The following is a 25485-nucleotide window of genomic DNA, read 5'->3' as shown; positions in this document are numbered from 1 at the left end:
TTCCAATCGATGGATCACTTTGGCTAAAATTAGTAAACGCACTCCTTTAACTTTGGAAGTGACCGAACTTTGTACTTGATCGAATATTTGATATCCTTTCTTGTAGACGATTGCATAACTAGAATAATGATAGAAAAGGCAGTATAAATCATGCAATGATGACAATTTTCAGGCAAGTAAATCGCCTCGATCGAGGGCATTTTTGCAATTGATTGCAGGACTGTTAGCCTATCGGTCGATCACGACGCCTTTGGATTGTTTTCTGATCCAACTTACCCTATAACATAGCCAACAATAATTAACTGAACTAATCGATAAAGGATTCCAATCTTTTTACTTTTAATATGGACAATCTTAGCAGTGTTATATTCAAGAACGCCGAAGCATCCACTCGATTCGTCCTCCATCATGCAAGAAGGATTATGTCTGCTAGCGTCCGCCCGGCCCGACATATATAGGTCATGTGACTATGCGCCTGCTGGTATGATACTGTTACGTGATGCGATAGTACTGTACCGTACAGTACTGTTATATATAACGTATATAATGTATAATATCATAATAATGGTACATTACATAGACATTGAACATTCATATTGTACTGTTATATAATGTATAGTAACATATACATATACATATACATATATATATATATATATATATAGTATACTGTATATATACAGTACAGTATATATATAATGTAGAGTAACATCTACATCTACATATATATAATGTATAGTAACATATGCATATACATATATATATACATATATACATACATATATCTACTGTATACTGTACGGTATATATACATTACAGTATAGTAGCATATACATACAGTATACAGTATACTGTACAGTACTGTACTGTATGTTCTATATTGTATATACAGTACAGTATATATATAATGTAGAGTAACATATAAATATACATATATATATATATATATATCTACTGTATACTGTATATATATACAGTACAGTATAGTAGCATATACATACAGTATATACTGTACTGTGTAGAAGACGAGCGATCTATGTCTATACAGTATAGACTAGTTCTGGAACTAGCCTCTCTGTTTGAGAGTGTAGAATATAGTTCTAGAAAAATAAGCTAAATTAATAAATAGTTGATACTCTTCAGAGTCTCAAGACGAGTCTGAATCACTGAGTTGACCATCAAGGCAAACAGTAGTCTATACTGTATTGCAGAGCTCTGCAATTGATGACTGCAAAACAACCCTACATCTACCCTACCTGCTCAGTGCTCATGCAAATGACACATTACTATACTTGCCACTGTCCAAGCCTTGACTACATCTGACTAACATGTTACATGTCTAAAACCCAATCCAACTTGCCGTAAATAGCTAGTTGATTCATACAAAGACGTAGTCATAGTCCTGTTCAAGTGACTAAATCGATCGTTTATTATGGACTTAAAGTAAATGTTGTGGTGTCGTATACTGTATGTCTACTTTAAACAAATATAGAAAAGATTCCGCTGAAAATTGCAGCCCACGGTAACCCCTATCAATTCTATTCATTCTTACCCAAACTTAGCTTGCAGCGTTCAATTTCCAGCAATATACGTCGTCCTCTTTCAATACAATAAAGAGAGAGTAAAAGCTAGTTGTTAATTTTAAAAGAATTTGCAGCTACGCGTTTCTTGCCTCCATGTTAATTATTATTATTATTTATTTATTATTGAGCGTAGTACAGTACACTGTACTGTAAACTACAGTACGGCCGTTTCTGTGTACTGTAGCCACGAAGATTCCGCGATGACAGTCATAGGCCTCAAATCACAGTCGTTCATCAATCAAATCCCATAGTAACTGGTAGTGTGATAGGTTAGTAAGGAAGGACTCATGAATGAGCTGTATACCTACCGGCCAATTGATTTATGACTGGATTCCTTCTGTCCTGCAAGAGCTTGCTTGATCTGCCTTCAAATTGTTCTCCGAAGCAGCTTTTACGACTCTCTTCAGCGATCATCGATCGTTATAGATTGTGTAAATCCAGGTAAAAACATGTAGATCAAGTTTTCAACAATATTATCCACTTTATCTATTTTTCATTCAATTCATATTAATGTTTATTTTTGTGCTTTACATGGATGATGGATTAGCTTCAAATGGATAAAGTAGATAATTCAGCCAAGCCTGCAAGAAAGGTAAAATGTTCTCCAATAACTTCCTCTTTCATAGTAGTGATCATGATGATGAGAAGGAGAATTGCGTTAGCGTTGAGCTGCTCTTTCTATCTAGCCACTATGGTAGTGATATAATAATCTGACTATCAGATGTCTTCAATACATGGCTACATGATCAATGCAGCCCCTATGCTAGCCCTATACGCTACAAGGACACTCGTAGAATAACCATGGATGTTCCTCGATCGACAGGATATCCTGTACAATCAATATATATAATCCTACAGTATACCGTTAGTTATGCTGTAGTATGTTTGTACTAATACTGTTAGATAAAACGTATAGACATAATTATACTGTATATTGTAAGATCAAATTCATCTCAGTTATTAGCTATCTAGTTGTTGCAGCGACATTGCTAGCAATGCAATATGGACGTATGCTCTTAAATATCAATGCATTGCAATATTATTCTACGTGAGATGCAACTTAGAGCCGTAGTATACAAGGACTATATCCTGTAGGACCCTTTGATGATACACAATGGATACTGTAGTTATACCATAACGATGACTACATGTTGACATCATGTTGTTGAGATTGTTACACATATCGTACTATTTGCATTTACTACTAGAAATGTATTTTATACCTTGATACGTTCTCAATGCGAGCAGATTAATATACGTACCGATAACAAATATAAAGGTGTCTGGCGTGATCATATTGCAGTAGTTCTACGACAATGTATATAAAATAGTAATAATCTATAAGAAAACAGCTAATAGCCGTTTCTTGATTAGCAGTGGTGGCACTTTGACTATCAAAAAGTACCCTGTGCAAGATCTTCGCTTCTGTATGGAATTTCTGGCGGTTTGGTCGTAGGAGCCTTAGTCTTCACTAGAACTAGTAAGTATTAATAAGATCTTGAAATAAAGTAGAAATTTCAATACTAACCATCTACTGACATGAATCCCTCCCTAATAGAATGAAAGTGTAGAAGCTACATACACTGTTCTACTTTATAGATAGAGTACTAATCCAATATTACTTGCCTTTATTTCTCATAGAAATTGTTAGAAGGTCTTGTGATTATGCTGTAGCATCATTTGCTGTCGTATCCTTATCTTTCTGGTAAGAAAATTGCTTTACTATCCACGCTACATCATGTCTCAAGTTTGCATCTTTGTTATTACCGTATTGCTGTTAATGCGTTACTTGGTAAAAATAGCCACAATTAGTTTATAAATTATGAAACATGTCAGCATTACACTAATAATATCGGTAGAATTTTACTGATGTAATTTAATGGTGCATTAATTTATGATCACATGTCATTTTAGGACTTATTGCAATTACCACGTAAGCAAAGAAAGAGCAAGACTACGTAAAATAGTCGGCGCATATCAGTCAAGAGTTGATTTGGCTCGGAAGCAATCAGAGACTGAAGATGAAAAGAATAATCACCAAGACATCTCTGAGTGTTAGGCTCTGTAGTATATGAAACTAAAACAGAAATTGTTTACAATTTTCATCAAATTTTAAAGTTTATCAATTTATGTCATTCGCAACTTTATTGTTTTAAGTATATTCATTAATTTAATCATGTATGTGTTATAAGATGGCTACTAAAGCTGCTGATAAAAAATGCAAAGGACATACGAGGGGAGATCATGAAGCTTCATGGAATCGGTCAATAATTTGATTTGAAATCATTTTATGAATTATTAATAAATATCATCCTCACATACGCTCCACTCGTATACCCTTACGGTAATATTTATAGTACGCATATGTGTTATTCGACGTATACTGAAGAGTAGGACTGAATTTAAATAGGATAATGTTAATTGTATGATTCATACTTAAGAATTGCATTAAACCATGATTAACAGCATTTAATCTATATCGTGCATATATCTTAGTATACACCATTAAAGCCGATGGAACGCTATTACTATTTTAAATGAAATTGACAGCTGGATTATACGATAGTATCTCTCCCTCTTCTTCTAGCTTTCCGATCAGTACATTGTCCACCACTGCACTGTTAGCTACAAGGAGGGTAATCAGTTAATAAACTCCAACGCAGAGTTAGCTAAACGTGCCTACTTTCGTATCTGTTGATGCAATGTTTTTACAAAAAATAAAATCATCGGATATATTCGTCTACGTATTTATGTGTATATATAACATCATTTTTATTATGTCGATAACAAATCAGGTGTCACAGCTACAAAGCAAAGCAATTACTTTTGATAAATTGTCATGCAAAACATAATCATTTATTCAGTAGCACTTTAAATGTACTGTACAAAGAACGAGTGTTTGTTTTAAGCGTCAGATGCAATCATATTTCTGTTATTCACTAAACATCATCCTAAAATAAAACTATATACATGTGCTAGGAATTTAATGCTAGGAATATAACTGTATCAATAAGTTCATTTGCAAGGATAAATCGATAAATAGCCGTGCATATATCATTTCGTCCAATCATTAATTAATTATATATTATCCTACAAATTAGAATTTCAAATCTCGTATAAATTAAAATTTTCCTGATATATAGAAAAGTCCTTAAATTTAAAAAACGAACTCTTTAAGCGAACGCATCACATGGATGTTATCGTGGCAGCAACAACAAAATATTGACAACTTGTAGTACTGACACAAAAGCCTGATGTAAATAGTGCCATCAGTGGCCATTACTTCTGAATAATATTTCATACAAGTTATACTTTTGCATTTAAGTATTCAGATTATAAACAAGCTAGCAACAACACTTTGAATAAAGCGATTCTAATTACATAAGCTCAAGTGTAAATAAATAGCAGTCATTTAAGTAGATTATTCGTTCATCATGTCAATGACATACTATTAGATATGGCACTTAGATATCTATTTCAGGCCTCAAAGATTAAAACACGAGTACAGACTTAAATTCTATAAAGAATCAAATTCATACATGCATTAATATTGCACATAACAAAGCGTTTTACTTTCCTTTAAAGTTACTAAAATCCATCTTTAATTGTATTGTCGGTGTAGTTGAAATAGGAGACGCTCTAGCAGTCGCAGTTGATTGTTTTTTAGCTGTCCTACTTTGTTTGTGCTTGATCGCGGATTCCAGGCGTTGCTTTAAATTGGGTGAATTAGCCATAATGGCTTTAAAGGCTTGCGGGTGTTTCGGACCAATATTCATTAATTGTGACAGAGAATAGTCATGTAGACTTACGGCTGCACTCGTAGCTTTCGAGAATTCATTGGCATCCAGCAAGCAGTCGATCAGTACTGGGATCAGCAAGACTAGCAGATGAGATCCTAGTAGGTAAGAAAGATTAAAATTAAGATAAGAACAAAGCTGGATACATGAAAATAATTTAAAGTTTGTATTGAGAACGTAAAGAAAACTTACTGGAAATTTCATCCGTTTGTTCAAGCAGTTGAATAAATATGATAATGGCCTCGGAACAGACCTTCAACTGCAACTCATTCTGAAGTTTCTGGTTCTTTGACTCATGGATAATCATAATTACATGAGGAGCTAAAATCCTGATGTAAGGAACCGCAATTTCTTCATCAGTACATTGAAAAATCTTCGATAAAACTTGCAAGCATTGCAATTTAGTCTGTATTCGCAGATGAAAGAAAAACGATTATTCATAAGTAAAGAAACATTCCATTCTGGCATTCTCCGTTCAATAATGTACGTGATTATTGCACATTTTAAAAAATAATGTTACTTACCTGAGGATCGGATTGTTTCAGTGATGTCTCAAATACAGAAGTACAATCTTTATGCAGAGATTCTGTTAAAGTTACCGCTTTAGGCCCATATAGAATGAAGGTTGCTAAACACTGCAATAGATTGTTATTACTTAAGCCAGCCATTACCTGTCCATGATTCTGTTTATTTGTCACGTGAAGTAACGTAGCTAAAGAACTTTGAAATAATCTAATCCATTCGTCACCGATTTCTACATCTTGTAGATGATACGAGGAAAATAGACGACATAACGCTTGTAGAACTGAACTAACGATCAGATCTGGAGTTATAACTCGACCGCAGCCACTTTCAGTTAAAGCGCCAATTGTAAGATAAAGAATCGTCGGTAATACAGTCAAACTACCCGCTGGAGAACAAATATCTGGTATGGAAGCAAGTATTCCAATGGCAACGCAAACTAATTTCGTTCCATTTTCAGTTAGTACCGAAGGTTTACTTTGATATTGTTGGGAAACTGCCGAGTTAGGCGTACCGTCAGGAGGATTAAGACTTGGTATCTGGCGCAATAAAACACAAACACAAGCCTCCATAATAGCATAGGCAACATTTCTTCCAGGTAAAATATCTCCAGTATCTCCACCTTCACCAAGACTATCCTTGCTGTTAGCTAATGACTTCTCACGTTCTAATTTCTCTCTAACGGACTTAACAGTTTGAGTTACAACCTCTAAAACTAATACTTGTGTCCCTAAGTTCTCTCTCATTAGTAGTAATCTATGTATTACATTGAGTAATTCGATTACAAGCATGACATCCTGTGTCACCACCTCCCTTGTCCATTTTGAATCTAATAGATTATATATTGCATTCAAACAAGCCGCTACAGTGCGGGGATCTTGAACTGTCTTAGCTGAGCAAAGTGCCTCGATACATAAACCAAATAGTAAATTAAATTGATCGTTTTTAAATTTTTTAGGATCAGCGGCGTCTCCTCTAATATTTAAAACAGCAGTAAATATCTCTGGTTCCTTTTCTAAATTATGAAAACCTCCATTATTTAGCCATAGCGCTGTAGCATGTAGTATTGGTGGCCATGCTCTCCTATAGTGAGGGCGTGTGGCTTCCATACTAGACAGGTTGAAGAAAACACCGCCTGAAGAGGGGAGGTGCATCAACAATTGAGAAGGTAATGACAGTAAAGCACAATCACGAAGGACAGCTAACCAATTTTTGCTTAACGTAATTAAATCTGGTTGAACAAGATGAATTAAACTTGGCTCCCCCGATAAATTAGCATCAGAGTTGGCAGAAAACCCCTCACCATCGGCGTCAATCGATTCCTGTCTCATTGCGATTATATACACCTAAAAAGGTCAGCGTAGATTATTCAGATAATTGTCCTAGATAAGTTATAGTATTCAAATCATCATGATGTCTACCTCAGCCCAAGCATTTAAGACAGCAAGTTTTTCCATTGTTGAGGCACTTTCACTATACGTTTGTCCAGAATCATCTTTAATGAATCTTAATTTGCCTAAGGAAGCAACTAGTAGTTGTTGTACCCTACGCAAATCATTGACATCACGCAGAACACCGCTCCCCAACCATGAACTACAAACCTAACGATTATAAGAAGTAAAAATTACTTCCCAGCAGATTACAATAAGTACTTTTTAAATAAAATTATCACGATTCATTTTCATACCTCGCATGCCATAGCAGTGACATCCGGTGGAGTATCCGATGAAAAAGCTGGTCTTAAAGCAGCACCAACCTATGAATAATTCATACAAAGCTCAATTCACTGGTGATACTTCAGTATGTTCTAACTCATAAAAGCATACAAGTTATATCTAATATTGTGGCTGTGCAAAACTTACTTGAGCTTGATATTGCTCTAAAATGACATGACCGGGAAATTCCACGTCAGGGATTGTGGCAAAAATCCGAATGACTTCCTGTAAGGTAAATTTTACTTAACAATTAGTAACTGAGCTATTAAAGTAAATATTAGAAATTTAATTCACAGAAATAACGTATTATACAGTAACCTGTAAACTATCTAAGCCTGCCAAACGAAGTTGATCTGCATTAGAAGTTGCAGCAATGAACGATATCCGAATCAACGTTGAGATATGCATTACTAAATAGTCAACTAGAATTTAAATAGAATATTTACTTCCATTATTTCTACTTAAAGGATAAAAGTCATTCAAATTACACAATTTATAATTTTGTTGAATTTTTATACCGCTTCTTTTCTCTTGTTTCATTTGATGCGCTAAAGTCATATCTAAGTGTTCTGTAATTTCTGCACATGTATCCATTATTTTACGTGTACATTCAAGTGCAAAAACTCTAGTAGGCCACCTTGGCGCCACTGCAGCATGACTTTCAGGCTCTGACGAAACTGCAAATTTGGCATCATCTGTCGTGCCTTCGCCATCATCATCATCATCATTATCCTGATTAGATAATTTCGATGCTAAGGGAGCATTGCCGCTCTGCAATTTTAAACGATTACTTTTATGAAGTACTCATAAAAATATAATGATATATAAGCTAAAAATGATATTAATATGATTACTAACCTTACTACCTCCTTTACGATCTTTATCTGACGATACAGCCGATAGTATATCACGACAAAGGTACAACCAATGTGATAGATTGGTTGGGGCAAGGGTTATAAGAATACTAACAAGAATGTCTTTTATATCTGTAATTAACTGTGGATCAAATTCATTGTCTAACATCCCAAATAGAACACCTTCCAAGCCCTTCTGACCAATAAGATAGGCACTACTAGTTTTATCATCCGACTTGATAGTGTTGCTAACAGTTTTCGCATACACACAAACTTGTTGAGCTTCGCGTTGCGTAAACTGACGCAGACAAGAAACGGCAGCTCTACGAAGTTGTAAATGTGGACTTGATAGGGTTGAACATAATCGCGGCACTAATGACGCTAAATCCACATGTTTTGATGCGAACATGTGTAACTGTTGAAAACAGTTAATAGCTTCAAATTTTACAAGAGCATGTGGATGCTCCTGCATAATTACACATCCTGCAAAGCAGGCATCTCTAACTTTGGTTATGCTAGATGACGTATCTTGCAACTCTGGGCCAACAGTTGTTATCATAGCTGCTAAACATTTTCCCAGACACTGATAAACTTCAACATCAGCTAAAGAAGTTGACAGCAATAACAATCTGACCATGTTTAACGTTGGTTCGACATACGACCGAAACATTGGTCCTCCAGAATCAGCAATCAATGCTAATGCATGTAAAGCCCATACCTATTTGACATTTACATATTCAGGTGACGTTAAAATTTGCATTTGTATTCAATATGTGTGTCTTCATGAATCAATAATTAATACTAGTAGCAGAGTGCATGTATCGTATATACCTGAACTAAAGTTGATGAGGTATCTTGTGCTAGTGCTGTCAGGATACTTATGCTTGTTTTCAAGTGATGCCCTGATCCCATACCACCAACATATCTATGTAAGCAACCAAGAGCAAGTGAATGACCCGTCCTAGATATTCCGTTTCGAGTAGATTTCAAATTATCGAAGCAATTTTGAGCCGTTTGAGCCACAAATGCTGGAAAACCGACAACCTGTGCCATACGACCAAGAGCTTCTCCAGCAGCGCATCGCAACAGCGAATCTGGATTTACTAAGGTGGACTAATTGTTTGTTTCAAAATGTCTTAGTATATTATAACATTATAAACAGGGATGATACCATGCTTGTAGCCGTAAATAAGCTATGAGTATAAATCATTGATGCCCTACCATAATCAAGTTATAGGCTGGTGTGCGGACATCTTCTTGTCCAAGTCCTTTTTTATCTTCTGAAAGCACCTGTCAATTATATAGATATATTATAATAAGAAATAAATATGGCTTGATTAGTAATTGTAAGTGTGTAGATATATATATTACCTTTAGCGTTGTAAGAAATGCGGTAAAAATATTAATTTGAACAGCTTGTTGTCGCGATGATTTAGATTGCTTGATACAAGTTGAAAAGTGTTCCAACAGTTGCACTCGCTGCTTTTCAGTAACGTTAACAAACACAACACCAAACAAAGTAATAGCTGAATCAATGACGGCAACTCCCAAAGGTAGTGGTCCTGGGGTTGGCTGCATCTGCGCAATTAATAGTATAGGTTAGGGTGACCGTAGTTTAAATTAAAATGTATCTATTTGATTACCATATTTGTAGTGTTTTCTTGATATGAATATACACAGGCTGGATCATGTTCAAGTGCGCCAGAACCAGATGCACTATTAGGCTGCAACTGATCTTCTACCGCCTTACTGTCGGTATCTGCCAACCAATATCCTAATATAATTGTATCATCTTTATGGCACATGTTACGCAATAGAGATGTTGTTGTATTGGAATGATTGTCACTTAAGGTAAATTCGTGCACCAACTGTTCAGCTAAAATTCTTAGAAGACCTAATAATAGATATGAAAAATTTTAATTGGATGACTTATACTCATGACACTGCGTCATAATATACGTCAATAATTTTAAATCGTTATTCATTTATGCAATTTACTTTCATAAACAACTGGCTTGATTAGGTGCAGCGTTTGGTACAATCTTAAACGAAACATTGCGGTTGCCGCTTTCATTTGTACAGTGTAATTCTTTACTAATGTTGAAAGGCTAGAAGAATACAAGTAATAATTTTGTAAGTATTAAGGACATCATTACGATGTAGAGTACATGAAAATCTCATATGAAATTACCTGCGTAATGATGTAACAGCATACTCAATACCAACCATAAGTTGTCCAGATATAGTTTCCGTGAATAAATCTCCACAATAATGAATAAAGTTGCGTATAGCTGAAAACAGATTAGTAAGGTGTTAATTAATAGCCACAAGCAAACAATGTCTGCAATTTTACTGACCACATAAAGCTCCAGCTCTACTCTCTAAAATGATCAACCAGCTGGCTGCATTACCACGACTCTTTTCTTCCTCCGCTTCTTTATCAGATTTAGGGAAAGCTTTGGACCATAATGTGATGAGATCAGACAAATGCAATCTAATAAACGGAGTACCCAAAGTCATAAGTGCGCCAACAATTGCCCATCCACCTAGTAATCGTTGATGGATATTTTCATTATTCTGAGTTGTTAGTAGATCTTTTGCTAATAAAAATACGTCCTATAGGTGTATAGGCAAAAAAAGAAAAGCGTGAATACTATATAGTGCTAGTAATATAGTATATCATATAACATAAATCGTATTGTCTATATAGTTAAGATATTTGAATAATTCCTATTGAAACAGGTTTACATATCATAATAAATATTATGGGTATTTAAAATTATAGTACCATACTTACACGGCCTTTCGCTGAAGGGATACCTAATGGACAGTGTGATACTGCACCTACAAGAGCAGCTAAAATATGAGCATAACCAATGACAGCTTCTGGTGATGATTTAAGTTCTTTCAATTTCGTCATGGACCAATCCAACAAAGGAGTCAATTGCGAAGGGGAAGCAATAGCAATACAACGCAAGCACCAAGCAGCAGCGAGACGTGCACCAGCATTTGGTAATAGCATTACAGAGCTTATTGATTCTAAGACAGTATTACTACCAGTATTGGTACTTTCCGTTAAGAACGGATTCGAGATAGTGCCTAAGGATTGGATTAAATTCCCAACCTCAAGCAAGCCGCACACAAGAACATGCGAAAGGCCAATAAATTCGGAACCTACAATTTTTAATAAAAAAAATGAAAGAATAAATTTGTATTCAAACCGTTGCACAATTGACATTAGCCAGTAAAATCCAATTAGTGCCAAATATCCTTGAATTTACCACTATCACTATCGCTAAGCGATAGAGCAGAATTTGCTTTCTTGAAAATGATATTAAACAGCTCCCTAACAGCTACCAACTGAGAGGACTCTCCAAGCATTTTATTAAGTACATTTCTGAGTATGAAAAGGATGCATTGCCTAAGATATACAGCCTGAACATGACTAGATGCAGCCTTCGGCATAGATACAATTTCTATGACATGATTAATTATTTTTGACATATTTTGCTCAATCCATCTTCTACCCATTAGTTTAAAGAAGGCTACATAACCCTATGAATTTAAAAATACGTTATTAGCATTTGCACTCCAATACAATCGCTTTCATTAATCATACCTGAGCAACACCCACACGAACTTCTGAAGCTGTATTACCCTTTAGTGATTCACTACTGCCGCTTTTTAGAAAACCAGTTCCAGTTTTCATAAAGCCAGCAGACAGCAAATTTAGTACATCATCCAACGAAGCACGCTTAGTTTTGGTAGAAACACTGCGGATAGGAGCCTTAAAATTTAATTGAAAAGATATTTACTACACAGATTTAACTTTATGTAATATTACAAGTGATAATATAATTAGGCCAAATTTATCAACAAAAATAGAGATAAAAACAAGTTTAGTAATGTTGTAGCCAGTGGAAGTACAAATTCATAGAATTGTTATAACTGTACATTTCCTGTAAGATTACAAATTTAAAATTTTTTTATCATAGTATGCGTACTGCAAATTCTAAGAGTCATACCATATGCTGAGTCATGGCAGCAAGTTGGCCTAATAATTCCGCAACTGCACAGCGCACATCATAATTTGAACCTTCTAGAACACGAAAGCATAACGATACCATATTATCTAGCTCTGTAGTATATAAGAACGGAGCTTCCTTTGCCATAGCAATGGCCACCTTTTCAGAAAAATATACTTAATTAGGGCTCAAACATACCGTGCATACACTTACATAGTCAATGATACAAAAGAGATCGTACTAAGTATAGATTAAATCAGCAGAACTGCATTAAAAGGGTAAAATTTTAATGATATCGAAATTGCATAAATAGGTCTCTCTGTTACTTACGTTTATACTTGCGGCACGTACAATTAATGCACGATCACAAGCATAATATTTAATAGCTTTATAAATATCTTTATACACGGAAGATGCTGAAGCCCCCAGATCGGATAAAATTTTTTCTAATGCAACCATAACTTCACGACGACCTTCCGCCTGAATTAACAGTTCAAAGCTCATTAGTTTACACAGAGGTAGTGTACGTTACCTAATAAGTTTACCGTATTATTGATAGTCTTATTTAAGCAAAGATACTATAAATGAAAGTTAATTTATAAGTTGTAATAGTCAAACATTGAGAATGATTTAAGGTAGAAAGATAAAGTAATTTTGAAACGATTATTTTATATTAAATTTTTGCAATATTTGCTTAAATATTTATTAAATTATAGCAATTACTGTATCTACATTTATAACTTATTAGAATACCTCTGCTACTTTCAAGTATCGAAGTAGAGATTGTACAGCATCATTTAGGGTGAATCCAAACTAAGACGATCAGAAAAAGTATAATGGTTTAAATATCATAATAATTCATATGATTCAAAGAAAGTTTGTTCATTGTAAAATACACAAATACATATATCAAGTTTTAGACTAATTTTTGATACATTACAGTGACTTGTATCCCTTTATTGCAATAGTAGATCGTCAATAAGTTGTGCACAGTGTTACCTAATCATTACATCACCTGCTATATAGATATATCTCGGCTACACTGATGAGAAGGGACGTTTATACTTTTAATGATTATAGCGATTAACTAGCAATGACATGCTACTAGAACTCACGAAGTAATATTGTTTCTTACTCAATGAATTATTAATGATCAATTATATCCAATAATTTGTCCAAGATAGTTTTATGATACAAAAAATAATTAATACATGCAATACTATCTTACTATACTCATATGTCAACAAATTTTATTACGGAGAAGCTTACCATTTTGCCCATTTTCTCATATAAACATCCAATACAAATCACTGCTGCTCTATAATGAGGTGAAAAAGGAATTAATTAGATGCATTCAAGAATGATTTATATCTTGGTCAATTTGAGAAGAGCTTTATTTCATTTCAATTCTTTCGCCATACTGTATTAACAAGAAAGCCATTAAGACTTAGCTTATACAGATATAATTAGTTATACTGTATTATACCTTGCAGTTGTTTTAAAATTGAGTTTTTATTGTAATGTACTTATCACAATGTGAATGAACTAGACTATTACATTAGCAGATTTAGAATAACATTATTGAATTGAACTTTAGACATTTGATTTAAATTATAGAGTACATGAATGAGCAGCAATATATACTATATATTATCATCATTATGCAATTCATCTGGTCATAAAGGGTTATTTACAGACTATTTTACTCAATGAGAAAGAAAGCTTAGAGTAATACTAGGCAATTACAATGACAGGCGATGCAGTATCGATGTATTAGTATTACAAGTACTTTAACTAGATTAACGAAGAAACGGGCGATGGACAATATTGTACTTTACTCTATGCATGTTCTGTGCATCTTTTGTACCTCTGTCCAATCTAGATTCTAGAGTATAGTACAGTATTGTGTTTAATCGATAATTAATTTATATACCGTAGGCGAATAGGTATGGAAATGTAGGGCAAGATTTGTATAACCTTTAGCAACTATTATAAGACAAAGTTGATTTCGACTTATGTTATACTATTGCATGAATTAATTAAGTACTTACAATTTACTACCAAGGATATTAGTTGAATCATCTTTTAGGCGCATAATATCGACACAGTAATTGATCGACTCTAATAATCGAGATGTATCTCCAACACTGTAAACTGTTGCCAAACATTTACCAAGTAAATGAAGAACAGGTTGACCAACAGGTTCAGTAAATAGAGATTGCAAAGTTTCGACAATCTCTTTCTGTTTAGGCTTGATATTAGCCTTGAATAAAACAAGTTTGAATGCATGTTATTGGTATTTCAAGAGAATTTTATCAATCATCCTTGATCATCATTGATAGGATATGTGTCAAGGTAAAAATTTACAATTTAGTTCAATTTGGCTAGTTTAAAATGACTGCAATCTACCGTAAATGAGCGTCATATATTATTAATTTACGGTGATGATCCACTACCAGGAATGATTACGTCTTGTATAATATGATCAAGTGGCGGAGAAGGCATACTTTAGAGGTCAGTAAAAGACAAATATGGTATGGAAACTAGTAGCATCAACATCATCCTCCATTGAAATTGGAGATTACTTCTGTTTAAGTAATCTCGCAGTCGATACAAGTTCCATGACTTTCACTACTGTTGACTATGAATACATGAACAAGCAGATAGAGTCTTTTACTAGATTGTATGCAATGTTCTTTCCTGCCTCCATCAACACAATACTACATCCACTCTACAGTAGTCTACAAGATGTCGATGAATAAAAACACTGTTGTGGAAATACTGTCATCTTCAAAGCAAAGGGAGAAATTCAATTTCCTGCCGATGTTTTTGATCTTATAACTGCCTAGTGATGATTGATCGACATTCAAGAATGGATCACTATAATCATATTGAAGATGAACTCTTTCCATTTAGCTTAAGAAATAGCGTAACATCTATGTATCCTATCAGTGGGCTACCTCCTACAAGAAGACACCCTATCGTTACCGTCCTACCTTGGGTGCTGCTATAAGCCATTGATGTAAATTTTGCAACCATTGGCAGGCATAACTTGATCGTTTTTCACCTGGTAAATTCTCATATTCCTTTTTATTAAGCGGTAGGAATCCTCTTTCCATGATTGTTGCAGTCTATTTGGTAATATTATTGATTTAATCTTAGTTAATGTTGATATTCCAGGATTAGGTAGGAAATTTTCGTCTCCATGCAGACGGCTTGAACACGATCCACATTGAACTGACGTGCAACGTCCAGTCAGTCCATAGACTCGCTTCGATACGATGGTTGAAGCGATCGTCGAGTGAATGATGCGTGACGGTAGAGTAAGCTGTACAATGGACGACTTCCCAGTTGATAGAAATCGTATGCCCATGGACGTTCAGCGTGCGCACACTAGCAAGATGAGACAGCAGACGCTACACTACCACGCCGCCCACTACCTCTGCTACGCGTCACCTTGATGCGACACACCTGGCAGACTGTCGCACCGACTCTAGTGTTGACAGTCATAGATGGAGGATATTAGTAAGGGTAGTGTTCCATGTATAGCAGCATAGACTAGTCGATACTATGCTCGAGTAGACAGACTCCAATCATCTCCAGTGGTCGTCCATGGCAAGTCAAGCCAAGCCCGGGGGTCAAGGCTCTCTGTACAGTTGGGCAAGAAAGACTCTGGCAAGATTTCTCTCTCAAAATGAAGCCGCAATTCGCGAAATTTTCCCTCTACTAATAAAAAAAACAAGTCTTGCCAAGCCGGTCAAGACTCTGTACAGTTAGGCACGAATGACTCCGGGAAGCTTTCTCTCTCAAAATGAAGCCGTAATTCAAAATTTTCCCTCCACTAAAAACAACAACAACGTCAACCCAAGCCGGAGGTCAAGACTCTGTATAGTTAGGCACGAATGACTCCGGGAAGATTTTTCTCTCAAAATGAAGTCGCAATTCGAAATTTTCCCTCTACTAATAAAAAAAAACAAGTCTAGCTAAGCCGGTCAAGACTCTGTACAGTTAGGCACGAATGACTCCGGGAACATTTCTCTCTCAAAATGAAGCCGTAATTCAAAATTTTCTCTCTATTAAAAACAAACAACAACAACGTCAAGCCAAACCGGTCAAGACGCTGTACAGTTAGGCACGAACGACTCCAGCAAGATTTCTTTCTCAAAATGAAGCCACAATTCAAAATTTTCCCCTATACTAAAAAATAATAACACGGCAGGGACTACTCAACTAAGATTTCTCTCCTCAAATTGGAGGGGAGAAATCATAGTGAAGTACTTCCTGGTACAGTACTATACTGTTAGGGGCTTTTAATGGCTCAAAACAACCTGGAACAAAGTGGAGAGTGGGAGACAAGGAGTAGAACTATGATGGAGTCAGACTCACTTGGCTACATTTTGCCGATCAGATGAGGAGAAAGAAATTAGTATTTCACTGAAATTAGGCCGTAGGTGTTACTTTGTATACTGGCTTTTGCGATGAGAATTGGGTATTTGCTAGAACTTTGATGTATAATACAGTCAAGGATTTGGGAAAAAATTCATGATTATTTTCCTTATGTCCCTGCAGCATACACTATAGCAACTACAAAATTGGAGTATTTCAATGCAAGAAGGTGCTTCCTTTAGCCACTCTTGTTACATAAAAGTGCATTACTCTTATTACACACCACCTTTGGAGTAAGAACTTTAGATATTTCAAAAAAAATCTAGTACATTACTCCTTATGACCCTATATAGCAACTACAAAATTGATTTATGTAAGGTATAAGTATTCACGATCTGTAATTATACTATTAGAGGTATTCCCGAGCCGCTCATGGAACTAAGAAAAATGAACATTTCACAGAATGTTAAGGCATTGGATCTAATCTAAACATCTGCAGATTGGGCCTCGACGAACGTATTGTACATCGACGCATATAGTGTGTCGGTAGTTTACTGTGATAACTTCAACATTCCATCCATTTTTGGGTTTATGAAGACGATAGTCATATCGTATTCAACAAGATGGTACAAGAGGATAACAAGTCAGAAACGATCCAGTAACCTTATGCTGCAAAACAAATAAAAACAAGTACGATCGTATCGTAGGAAAAAAATAATAAATCAATAAAATCAGGATGGGCCAGGCCAGGACTGGTGGACGAGTATCGATTCGTAGTCCAGCATGATTATATCATTAATGATGTTAGCTTGAGTTACTATAAAATGTTTGCATACTGTCGATGAAAATATGCTGTGTAAATAACGTTAGTATTGATGCGTAGAATGACATGATTTCACCTATTGAGTGGCTGATCTTAGACTCTACGTCTACACTATTTGCTATTTGCATGCTGCTAGTGAAAATGTGGATATCGAGCTGTCTAGCATGGAATGATTTCATCTAATGAACCCAGACCTTAGCCAAGTCTATGCATAGTACGCATATAAGAGTATATGCACTATTGTATGTTGATGGCGAATATTCTTGAGCCGTCTAGTATGGAATGATTTCATTCACTGAATCCCAGACCATAAAGGTTATCTATCTGTACGATGTTTTAGCCCTGCATGTCTACAAGTATGTATTCATTATTGGCGTATTCTTGGTGAAAATATTGGCAATTAATATGGAATGATTTCATTCATGGAATCCGGTAGACCTTCATGTCAATGCAAAGTCATGGACCACCAGAAGAATACCAAAGATTTCTTCTAGTCATCCACAGCATCGTATTCGCAACGAATATCCAACACTATCTACAGTATGGATTCAATTCATTCGGTCTGTTATTTGCTAGCAGCTTCCATACTCGTCCATGCACTTTTGCATACTCCTAAACACTTATGAAATCAATCAATAATGTATTGGTATTGAGCAATTTAGTATAAGATAACTAACAGCTTCCATACTCGTCCATGTATTTTTGCATGCTATTAACTCTTGATGAAATCAATCAATATTGGTATTAAGCAGTTTAGTATAAGATAACTAACAGCTTCCATACTCGTCCATGTACTTTTGCATGCTATTAACTCTTGATGAAATCAATCAATATTGGTATTAAGCAGTTTAGTATTAGATAACTAACAGCTTCCATACTCGTCCATGTACTTTTGCATGCTATTAACTCTTGATGAAATCAATCTATATTGGTATTGAGCAGTTTAGTATAAGATAACTAACAGCTTCCATACTCGTCCATGCACTTTTGCATGCTCCTAATGACTTATGAAATCAATCAATAATGTATTACGGTATAAAGTTACTAAACCTCTGCCAGGTCTATCAAATGATAATGCTATCTGTTAAATGAGCACATTATCGTAAACCGTCAGCAAAGCGACGGGAGTTTGCACTAGTGACTTGTGAAATCAATCAATAATGTATTGGTATTGAGCAGTTTCGTATAAGATAACTAACAGCTTCCATATTCGTCCATGCATTTTTGCATGCTATTAACCCTTGATGAAATCAATCAATATTGGTATTGAGCAGTTTCGTATAAGATAACTAGCAGCTTCCATACTCGTCTATGCACTTTTGTATGCTATTAACCCCTAATGAAATCAATACTGTACTGGTATTGGGCAGTTTAGTATAAACAGCTAGCAACTTCCATACTCGTCCATGCACTTTTGCATGCTATTAACCCCTAATGAAATCAATCAATCAATACTGCACTGGTATTGGGCAGTTTAGTATAAACAGCTAGCAACTTCCATACTCGTCCATGCACTTTTGCATGCTATTAACCCCTAATGAAATCAATCAATCAATACTGCACTGGTATTGGGCAGTTTAGTATAAACAGCTAGCAACTTCCATACTCGTCCATGCACTTTTGCATGCTATTAACCCCTAATGAAATCAATCAATCAATACTGCACTGGTATTGGGCAGTTTAGTATAAACAGCTAGCAACTTCCATACTCGTCCATGCACTTTTGCATGCCATGAAAAATAATTTATACATAATTCTATATCATCAATTAATTAGTCTTGATTTTTACGATCAGCAGTTTAGTATGGAATGATTTCATTCATGGAGTATCGTTGATTATACCGTAGTAGTACAGTAACAGTATTGGGACCATAGTTGTAACCAACGACTCTTTCGGTACTATACGATTTGCTTGTACACTCACTAAATGTACAGTTCTGTACGGCATCAGACAGAGTTTTGGAGGTTGCAGCTGGCCTTGTTTACAGTAAAATAGCGAAGAAGATCAGCGCAAAGCACTTCTGCTTGCTGCAGATACTATCGTAACCACTAATCCAAGAGAGAACCAGCGAACAGACTTGTGGTCATCGCACAACTTGAGAATTGTCATATTCTATTGGAAGTGATAGTGCACACCGATTCATTTGAAAGCTTCTTTTAACCTTTCAATTCATGGAATTAGGCCAATTTCGATATTTCATCGGTGTTGATGTGGGCACAACCAGCGTAAGAGCTGCATTGATCGATCACAAAGGTTGTATCAAATGTAGAGCCACTCAATCGATACAAATATGGCAACCTAAAGAAGATTATTATCAACAATCTTCAGAAAATATCTGGCAAGCATGCTGCTTAGTAGTCAAGGTTTGTCAACAAATTCCCATCATGTTGATTAAATGTGTTGTTCGATAAGGCAATACGATATTAAGGAGCTTGTTGCAATCGTTGAAATCGCCAACCTGGCGTGGTAGTGGAACGGATTGTTTTTCGTGTTACAAGCAACGGTCTGCGTGTATATTCGAATAGATACTGATTAAATAAAATAACGATAATGTATGTAACGCATTCTGCTATGATGCATCACCACTCTAATGTGCATTTCATCGTAGTAAACAAGTATCACTGTTACAAATAGATCATTGAATCTCTTTATAGCATTGATTGCCATTTCTACTACCACTACGTATTTAGGAGGTGACACAAGGTATAGATCGAGATGCCATCGGTGGCATTGGCTTCGATGCTACATGTTCTATGGTAGTTCTAGACGAGCAATTACAACCTGTGACCATATCCCCAGATGCCAATCCTGATTGCAATATTGTAATGTGGTTAGATCATCGAGCTATTAAAGAAGCGGAATTAATCAATGCTACAGAGCATCATCTCCTAAGTTATTTAGGTGGTACGATATCACCTGAGATGCAAGCTCCTAAATTGCTATGGTTGAAAAAGGTAACATACACATAAGAACAGTAAACAGCTTAGTAGATAGTTTACGGTAACACATTGGTTTGAGTATTGCGATTACATAATGTGGAATGATGTACTATAATATATTGCATGTTTCTAAAATCGATGCACAGTACAGTACTACAGTACTCATAAAATGGATTACTGTACATCGCTGATGTAAACAAGGTATTACAAGATACAGATCATTACAATAATTACTATACATGCATGATAGCAATTGAAGAAAAAAAATTTTCATAAATGATCGCTTTAGAATTTACACAATCAATGCTGGAAGAAAGCAGCCCATTTCTTCGATTTGCCTGATTTCTTATCGTTTAAGGCAACTGGAGCTCTTACAAGGTTAACTAATCTATTCGCCATTTTAAACCTTATTAGTGTGACATAACTGTAACAAGTCGATAACTACCATTATGGTATCGATATTATATCAATTTAGATCTTTATGCTGCCTGGTTTGTAAATGGAATTACGAATATAAAGATAAGCAAGGTTAGCCGTTAATATTGTTGTAGATGAACGCTGATCAAATCAGTGTGTTTAAATCAGTCATCGTACAGTTTATGTTATGCTTATACACCGCAGTACAGTAAAGTAACTAATCCACTTGCATGCATAAAATATAGCCCAAGCTCGTATATAGGGGCAGATGATTTCTAAGTGAATGATTCTATTAATGCTAGGCAATAAATTTGCCCATGCAATTACTATACATTTTCTATTTAATAGACAATTTCATGGAAGGATGGCTTGACGATTTCTGGCAAACTATCGGTTTAGACGACTTCATTATTGAGAGCTATGAAAGGATTGGAGGTACATCAGTAACGAAATCCGTAGACAATTGCATCCCAAGATAAAATAATCACTTTGTTGATTATTTAACTAGTTAAACTGAAGTATATGTTAAATCATTGCATCCTACTATCCCTACTAAGTATGATATGCGAATATCTCATACTCTATTTTTATCAGGCAAGAATATTGCATTTCCTGGACAACCAATCGGAAAAGGCCTAACAGTCAAAGCTGCCTCAGAACTTGGCCTGGCGGTTGGTACTGCTGTAGGTGCGTCATTAGTTGATGCTTATGCTGGTTGCTTAGGGATAGCTGGGATCGATTTAACTAGAATGCAATGCAAGAATAAAGATTTAACGTCCCGATTATCTCTTATTTGTGGCACATCTACATGTCATATGGCGGTATGCTACTTTATAACCTAAACGTAGTTTATCAAAAAGTTTTAACTTTATCGATGCATTTCCTATCAATTACATTAAAATATTGTGCTGTAATCTAGTTCTTCAGCTACATCATCTTCCTTCTAACTGTATATAGATTACATCCAACCCTCATTATGTGGCCGGGGTCTGGGGACCTTTTAATAGTGTGATTTTACCAGGTTTATATTTAAATGAAGGAGGGCAAAGTGTCACCGGAAAGCTGGTTGATTTTATGATACAGAAACACCCCTTCTTTCCAACACTGAAGGAGCTTTCTCAAGAAAAGTTAGTGAATTAGAAGAAAACTTTATTAATGCAATACAGCCTACATTCGCATGATTGTTTAGTTATATTACAACTTGTAAAAGATATTCGCAGCGTAAAATTTCCATTTTTTTTACAGAAATACCAGTATATATGACTATCTCAATCAGTTCATTATTGATCAAGGTATTAAGAGTCATTGGGCCTATCTGACAACAAATATGCACATTCTTCCCGATTTTCATGGCAATCGGTCGCCAATAGCAAATCATAATCTAAAGGGAATGATTTGCGGATTAACCTTAGCATCAGAACTACACGATTTAGCTATCCAATATCTTTCAACCCTGCAGAGTCTAGCCGTAAGTTATTCCTCATTTAATTTATCGTGTACGCGTATATAAGAATAACGAGTCAATGTGATATGATAGTATTTATATTAACCAAAGTAACGTATTATACTTTAGTTTGGCACTAAACAAATCGTAGAAGCTATGACAAAAGATGGACACGAAATAAAGATATTACTAGCTTGTGGTGGACTAAGTAAAAATAGCCTCTTTCTTCGATGTCATGCTGATATAACCGGATGTCCCATCGTTTTAGGGAAAGTACGTAATTCATCCAAGCTATTTTGTTAGAAATGTGTTTAAACACTCTGTCCATAATAAAAAATTGTTGTTTAATCGATAGGAAGAAGATTCCGTTCTTTTAGGTTCTGCTATGTTGGGTGTATCAGCAGCCTTGCCCAAATACGATCTAAAGACTGTCATGGCGACATTTAGTTCAGCTGGTGAAATTATCCAACCTAACCTAGATATAGAACTGCAACGATACTACGCAAAGAAATACCAAATTTGCCTCCAAATGCAGCAAGATCAATTAAAGTATCTCTCTATTATAAATGAGGACAAATGAACGTTGATTAAAAGCTAGCATCAACATAAAAGTTGTACTAATCGAAATTACTGCAGTAATCTTTACCTGATGATTTGTAATTTCTTTATATGGCTTTGATCCTTACATCAAACTACAACACTATCCCGGATAGTTTTAATTTATCCGTATATATAATCACAGCGATGAAATAATACTTTTTATTTATTCTGATATATAATTATCGTGATATAAATTACGTAACAGATAAATACATTAAAAACATGATATTACAGCAATAATTCTACACATACCAACGTATAAGAATAAAATGATTGTAAAAAATTTGATTTTGTTGCAAGATTACCTCATAGTTGTATTGTATATGAATAACCCTATCAATAAATAGTACGTAAGAAATTGCACAGCTTAAGCTACTCAAATTTTTTTACTGCTCATATGTGTAGAAATTGCCTTAATATATACCAAAATATAATTATTATCCAAAATTATTAAAATGCAATGTAAAGGAAGATACCGGGTATTATAAGTGTAAAATTGCCGCTTAATGTCCCTATAGTTTTTAAGATTATTTTTCCCAGAGTAATATAATAACAATGGTGTTCATTTAACTTGATAGAAATCTATTCCGAGTAAAAATATATGTTAAACTAGCAAGGCGTGTTGTGATTTTATAAATCATCACTATTATTATGATCAAGACAAGAGCAACATCAATCATGTACAATTCGTACCATCTTAATTGCGATGCTGCAAGATTTAGATGACGCCCGCCATCGTGTCTTATTGCGAACTCAATCCAGTCTCCAACTTCTTCAACAGGTGTTCGGTTACCTGGTCTGTCTCTCATTATATTAGATATTGTAGAGCATTTCGTAGCCATCTCTGGATTCTTATACACCTTTAAAATGGCATCGTTTAAAGATTGTTCATTTAATTCCTTAAACAATACAATTTCTCCTATTCCAGCCGATTTAATTCGCTGAGCGTTAGATGGTTGATCTGCAAATAATGGCACCGCCACCATCGGCACTCCATGATATGCACTTTCATACATACTATTCAATCCACAATGAGTAACAAATAATTTACAATTTCTATGCGCTAATAAATCATTTTGTGGAAACCAAGATACCACTTTCACATTATCACCTAAATCATCAATCTGATGATGATATTTCCAAATGACCTTCATCGGCAATCGTGATAGTACACGACCTATAGCTTGAAAGTCAATAATATTATCCATTGCTTTGGAAACTAGCGTTCCAAAAGACACAATTGCGAAATCTTGACTATCATTATGTAATAACTCGGCAAAATCGCTCAATTCTTGGGGTAATTTTAAAGGAGCATGCGGTAACAAAGCTCCAACAACTTTAGTAGCCGGAGTGATAGGACGTGGATAATCTATAGCAAAATCTGTACTAACAATAAGCATACTAGGACGAAGTTGACCGTAACTTTTAAAGGATGAATTAACCAATTTTTCATACATTGCCTGTACAGACGGATCAAATGCGGATCTCAGTATAACCATAGCAACATAAGTAAGGCTATTATGAAGACGTTGAAAAAATGTCATCTTATTGGAATAATCTACTATCACAGTTGGAACGTAAGAAGGAGACGCAGGAATATGAAATAATCGACTTAACGATGGGTCGATAAAGCCAGCAGGGGAATAAGCAATGACTTTAGAAATATTCAAAATTCCATCCACTATGCCGCTGCATACTGAAGTAATATCTACTAATAGCAGATCTAGACCAAGGGAATAAATTTATAGTTAACAAGTTAGCTACGAATAAAATTTTAATAATCTAGGCATTACCATCAATTCGTAAATTAGACTACTACCTTTCTATAGAATTCTAGATATTCGACGGTGACATCGAATAATACGCTTAGATTATCAATTTATTGAAATCATTTCATTCAGCTCCAAAAGACTATTTCAAAGGTAAACAGGGAAAAGCTGAGATCTATATATTTAAGTGTTACAGGTTTTATGATTCACGACATGCCACTGAATCCATCTATTTAAGCAATTGTTAGAAGAAGAAAACGTGTTGCACAGCTATTTGCTTAATAAATAATTAATGAAACATGCAGTACTAGAGTTTCCATATAAGCGTACAGTAATCGTTATTATTATCGCTCTCGTTGACTTGGATATAAAGTTATATGCGATCACTACAACGATTGTGCCGGATGTGCAGTAGAAAATCACAATGCAATGTAAACCCCTATTAATACTTAACCTGCATCTTTTTTCAGCTGTAATACTGCTTCCATATCAGAAACGATACCATCACAACTACCAAACAATATTCCCATGCACTCCCAAGAAACATTCAATTTATTCTTGATGACCATTGAAATGCATTCGACATGTTGTTGAAATGAGGTAGTTGCTG

At 35.2% G+C, this 25485-nt stretch overlaps 5 protein-coding genes across 5 annotated transcripts in view; 2 read left to right on the top strand and 3 right to left on the bottom strand.

Moving 5' to 3' along the window:
- TRIADDRAFT_57279 (uncharacterized protein) overlaps window positions 1–407 on the bottom strand; it is a gene marked incomplete at both ends in the record, with an annotated part of 4685 nt that extends 4278 nt beyond the window's left edge. Inside the window, 2 exons of the mRNA XM_002113249.1 lie at window positions 43–118; window positions 277–407. Of these exons, the coding sequence (XP_002113285.1) occupies window positions 43–118; window positions 277–407 (207 nt within the window). The remainder of the gene's footprint in view (window positions 1–42; window positions 119–276) is intronic.
- Window positions 408–2136: 1729 nt separating this feature from the next.
- Window positions 2137–3642, top strand: TRIADDRAFT_57278 (uncharacterized protein; the record flags this gene model as incomplete). Its single annotated transcript, XM_002113606.1, has 4 exons — window positions 2137–2175; window positions 2958–3063; window positions 3225–3288; window positions 3498–3642. The coding sequence occupies 4 exons, from the start codon at window positions 2137–2139 to the stop codon at window positions 3640–3642; spliced, it is 354 nt and encodes a 117-aa protein (XP_002113642.1).
- A 1510-nt stretch (window positions 3643–5152) lies between these two features.
- TRIADDRAFT_26322 (uncharacterized protein) lies at window positions 5153–15615 on the bottom strand (the record flags this gene model as incomplete). Its single annotated transcript, XM_002113248.1, has 25 exons — window positions 5153–5478; window positions 5573–5786; window positions 5905–7248; window positions 7324–7503; window positions 7590–7658; window positions 7765–7842; window positions 7936–8039; window positions 8136–8388; window positions 8512–9189; window positions 9303–9584; window positions 9693–9761; window positions 9843–10043; window positions 10115–10365; window positions 10470–10579; window positions 10663–10762; window positions 10829–11087; window positions 11269–11645; window positions 11753–12026; window positions 12091–12258; window positions 12497–12655; window positions 12827–12976; window positions 13250–13309; window positions 13766–13814; window positions 14548–14759; window positions 15493–15615. The coding sequence occupies 25 exons, from the start codon at window positions 15613–15615 to the stop codon at window positions 5153–5155; spliced, it is 6090 nt and encodes a 2029-aa protein (XP_002113284.1).
- A 4262-nt stretch (window positions 15616–19877) lies between these two features.
- TRIADDRAFT_26735 (uncharacterized protein) lies at window positions 19878–23086 on the top strand (the record flags this gene model as incomplete). The annotated part of the gene is made up of 10 exons (XM_002113605.1): window positions 19878–20069; window positions 20397–20660; window positions 20935–21023; window positions 21121–21173; window positions 21426–21497; window positions 21657–21883; window positions 22020–22189; window positions 22308–22530; window positions 22636–22779; window positions 22862–23086. The coding sequence occupies 10 exons, from the start codon at window positions 19878–19880 to the stop codon at window positions 23084–23086; spliced, it is 1659 nt and encodes a 552-aa protein (XP_002113641.1).
- Window positions 23087–23774: 688 nt separating this feature from the next.
- On the bottom strand, window positions 23775–24830 carry TRIADDRAFT_3259 (uncharacterized protein; the record flags this gene model as incomplete). Its single annotated transcript, XM_002113247.1, has 1 exon — window positions 23775–24830. A coding segment is annotated over one exon (1056 nt), but the record flags the coding sequence as incomplete, so codon positions are not given.
- Between the last annotated feature and the right edge of the window lie 655 nt (window positions 24831–25485).

The sequence above is a fragment of the Trichoplax adhaerens genome, genomic scaffold, assembly GCF_000150275.1.
Source record: "Trichoplax adhaerens TRIADscaffold_6 genomic scaffold, whole genome shotgun sequence".
NCBI classification, from domain to species: Eukaryota; Metazoa; Placozoa; class Uniplacotomia; order Trichoplacea; family Trichoplacidae; genus Trichoplax; species Trichoplax adhaerens.
The sequence above is the reverse complement of the archived record's forward strand: the minus strand, read 5'-3'. Positions and strand labels throughout refer to the sequence as shown.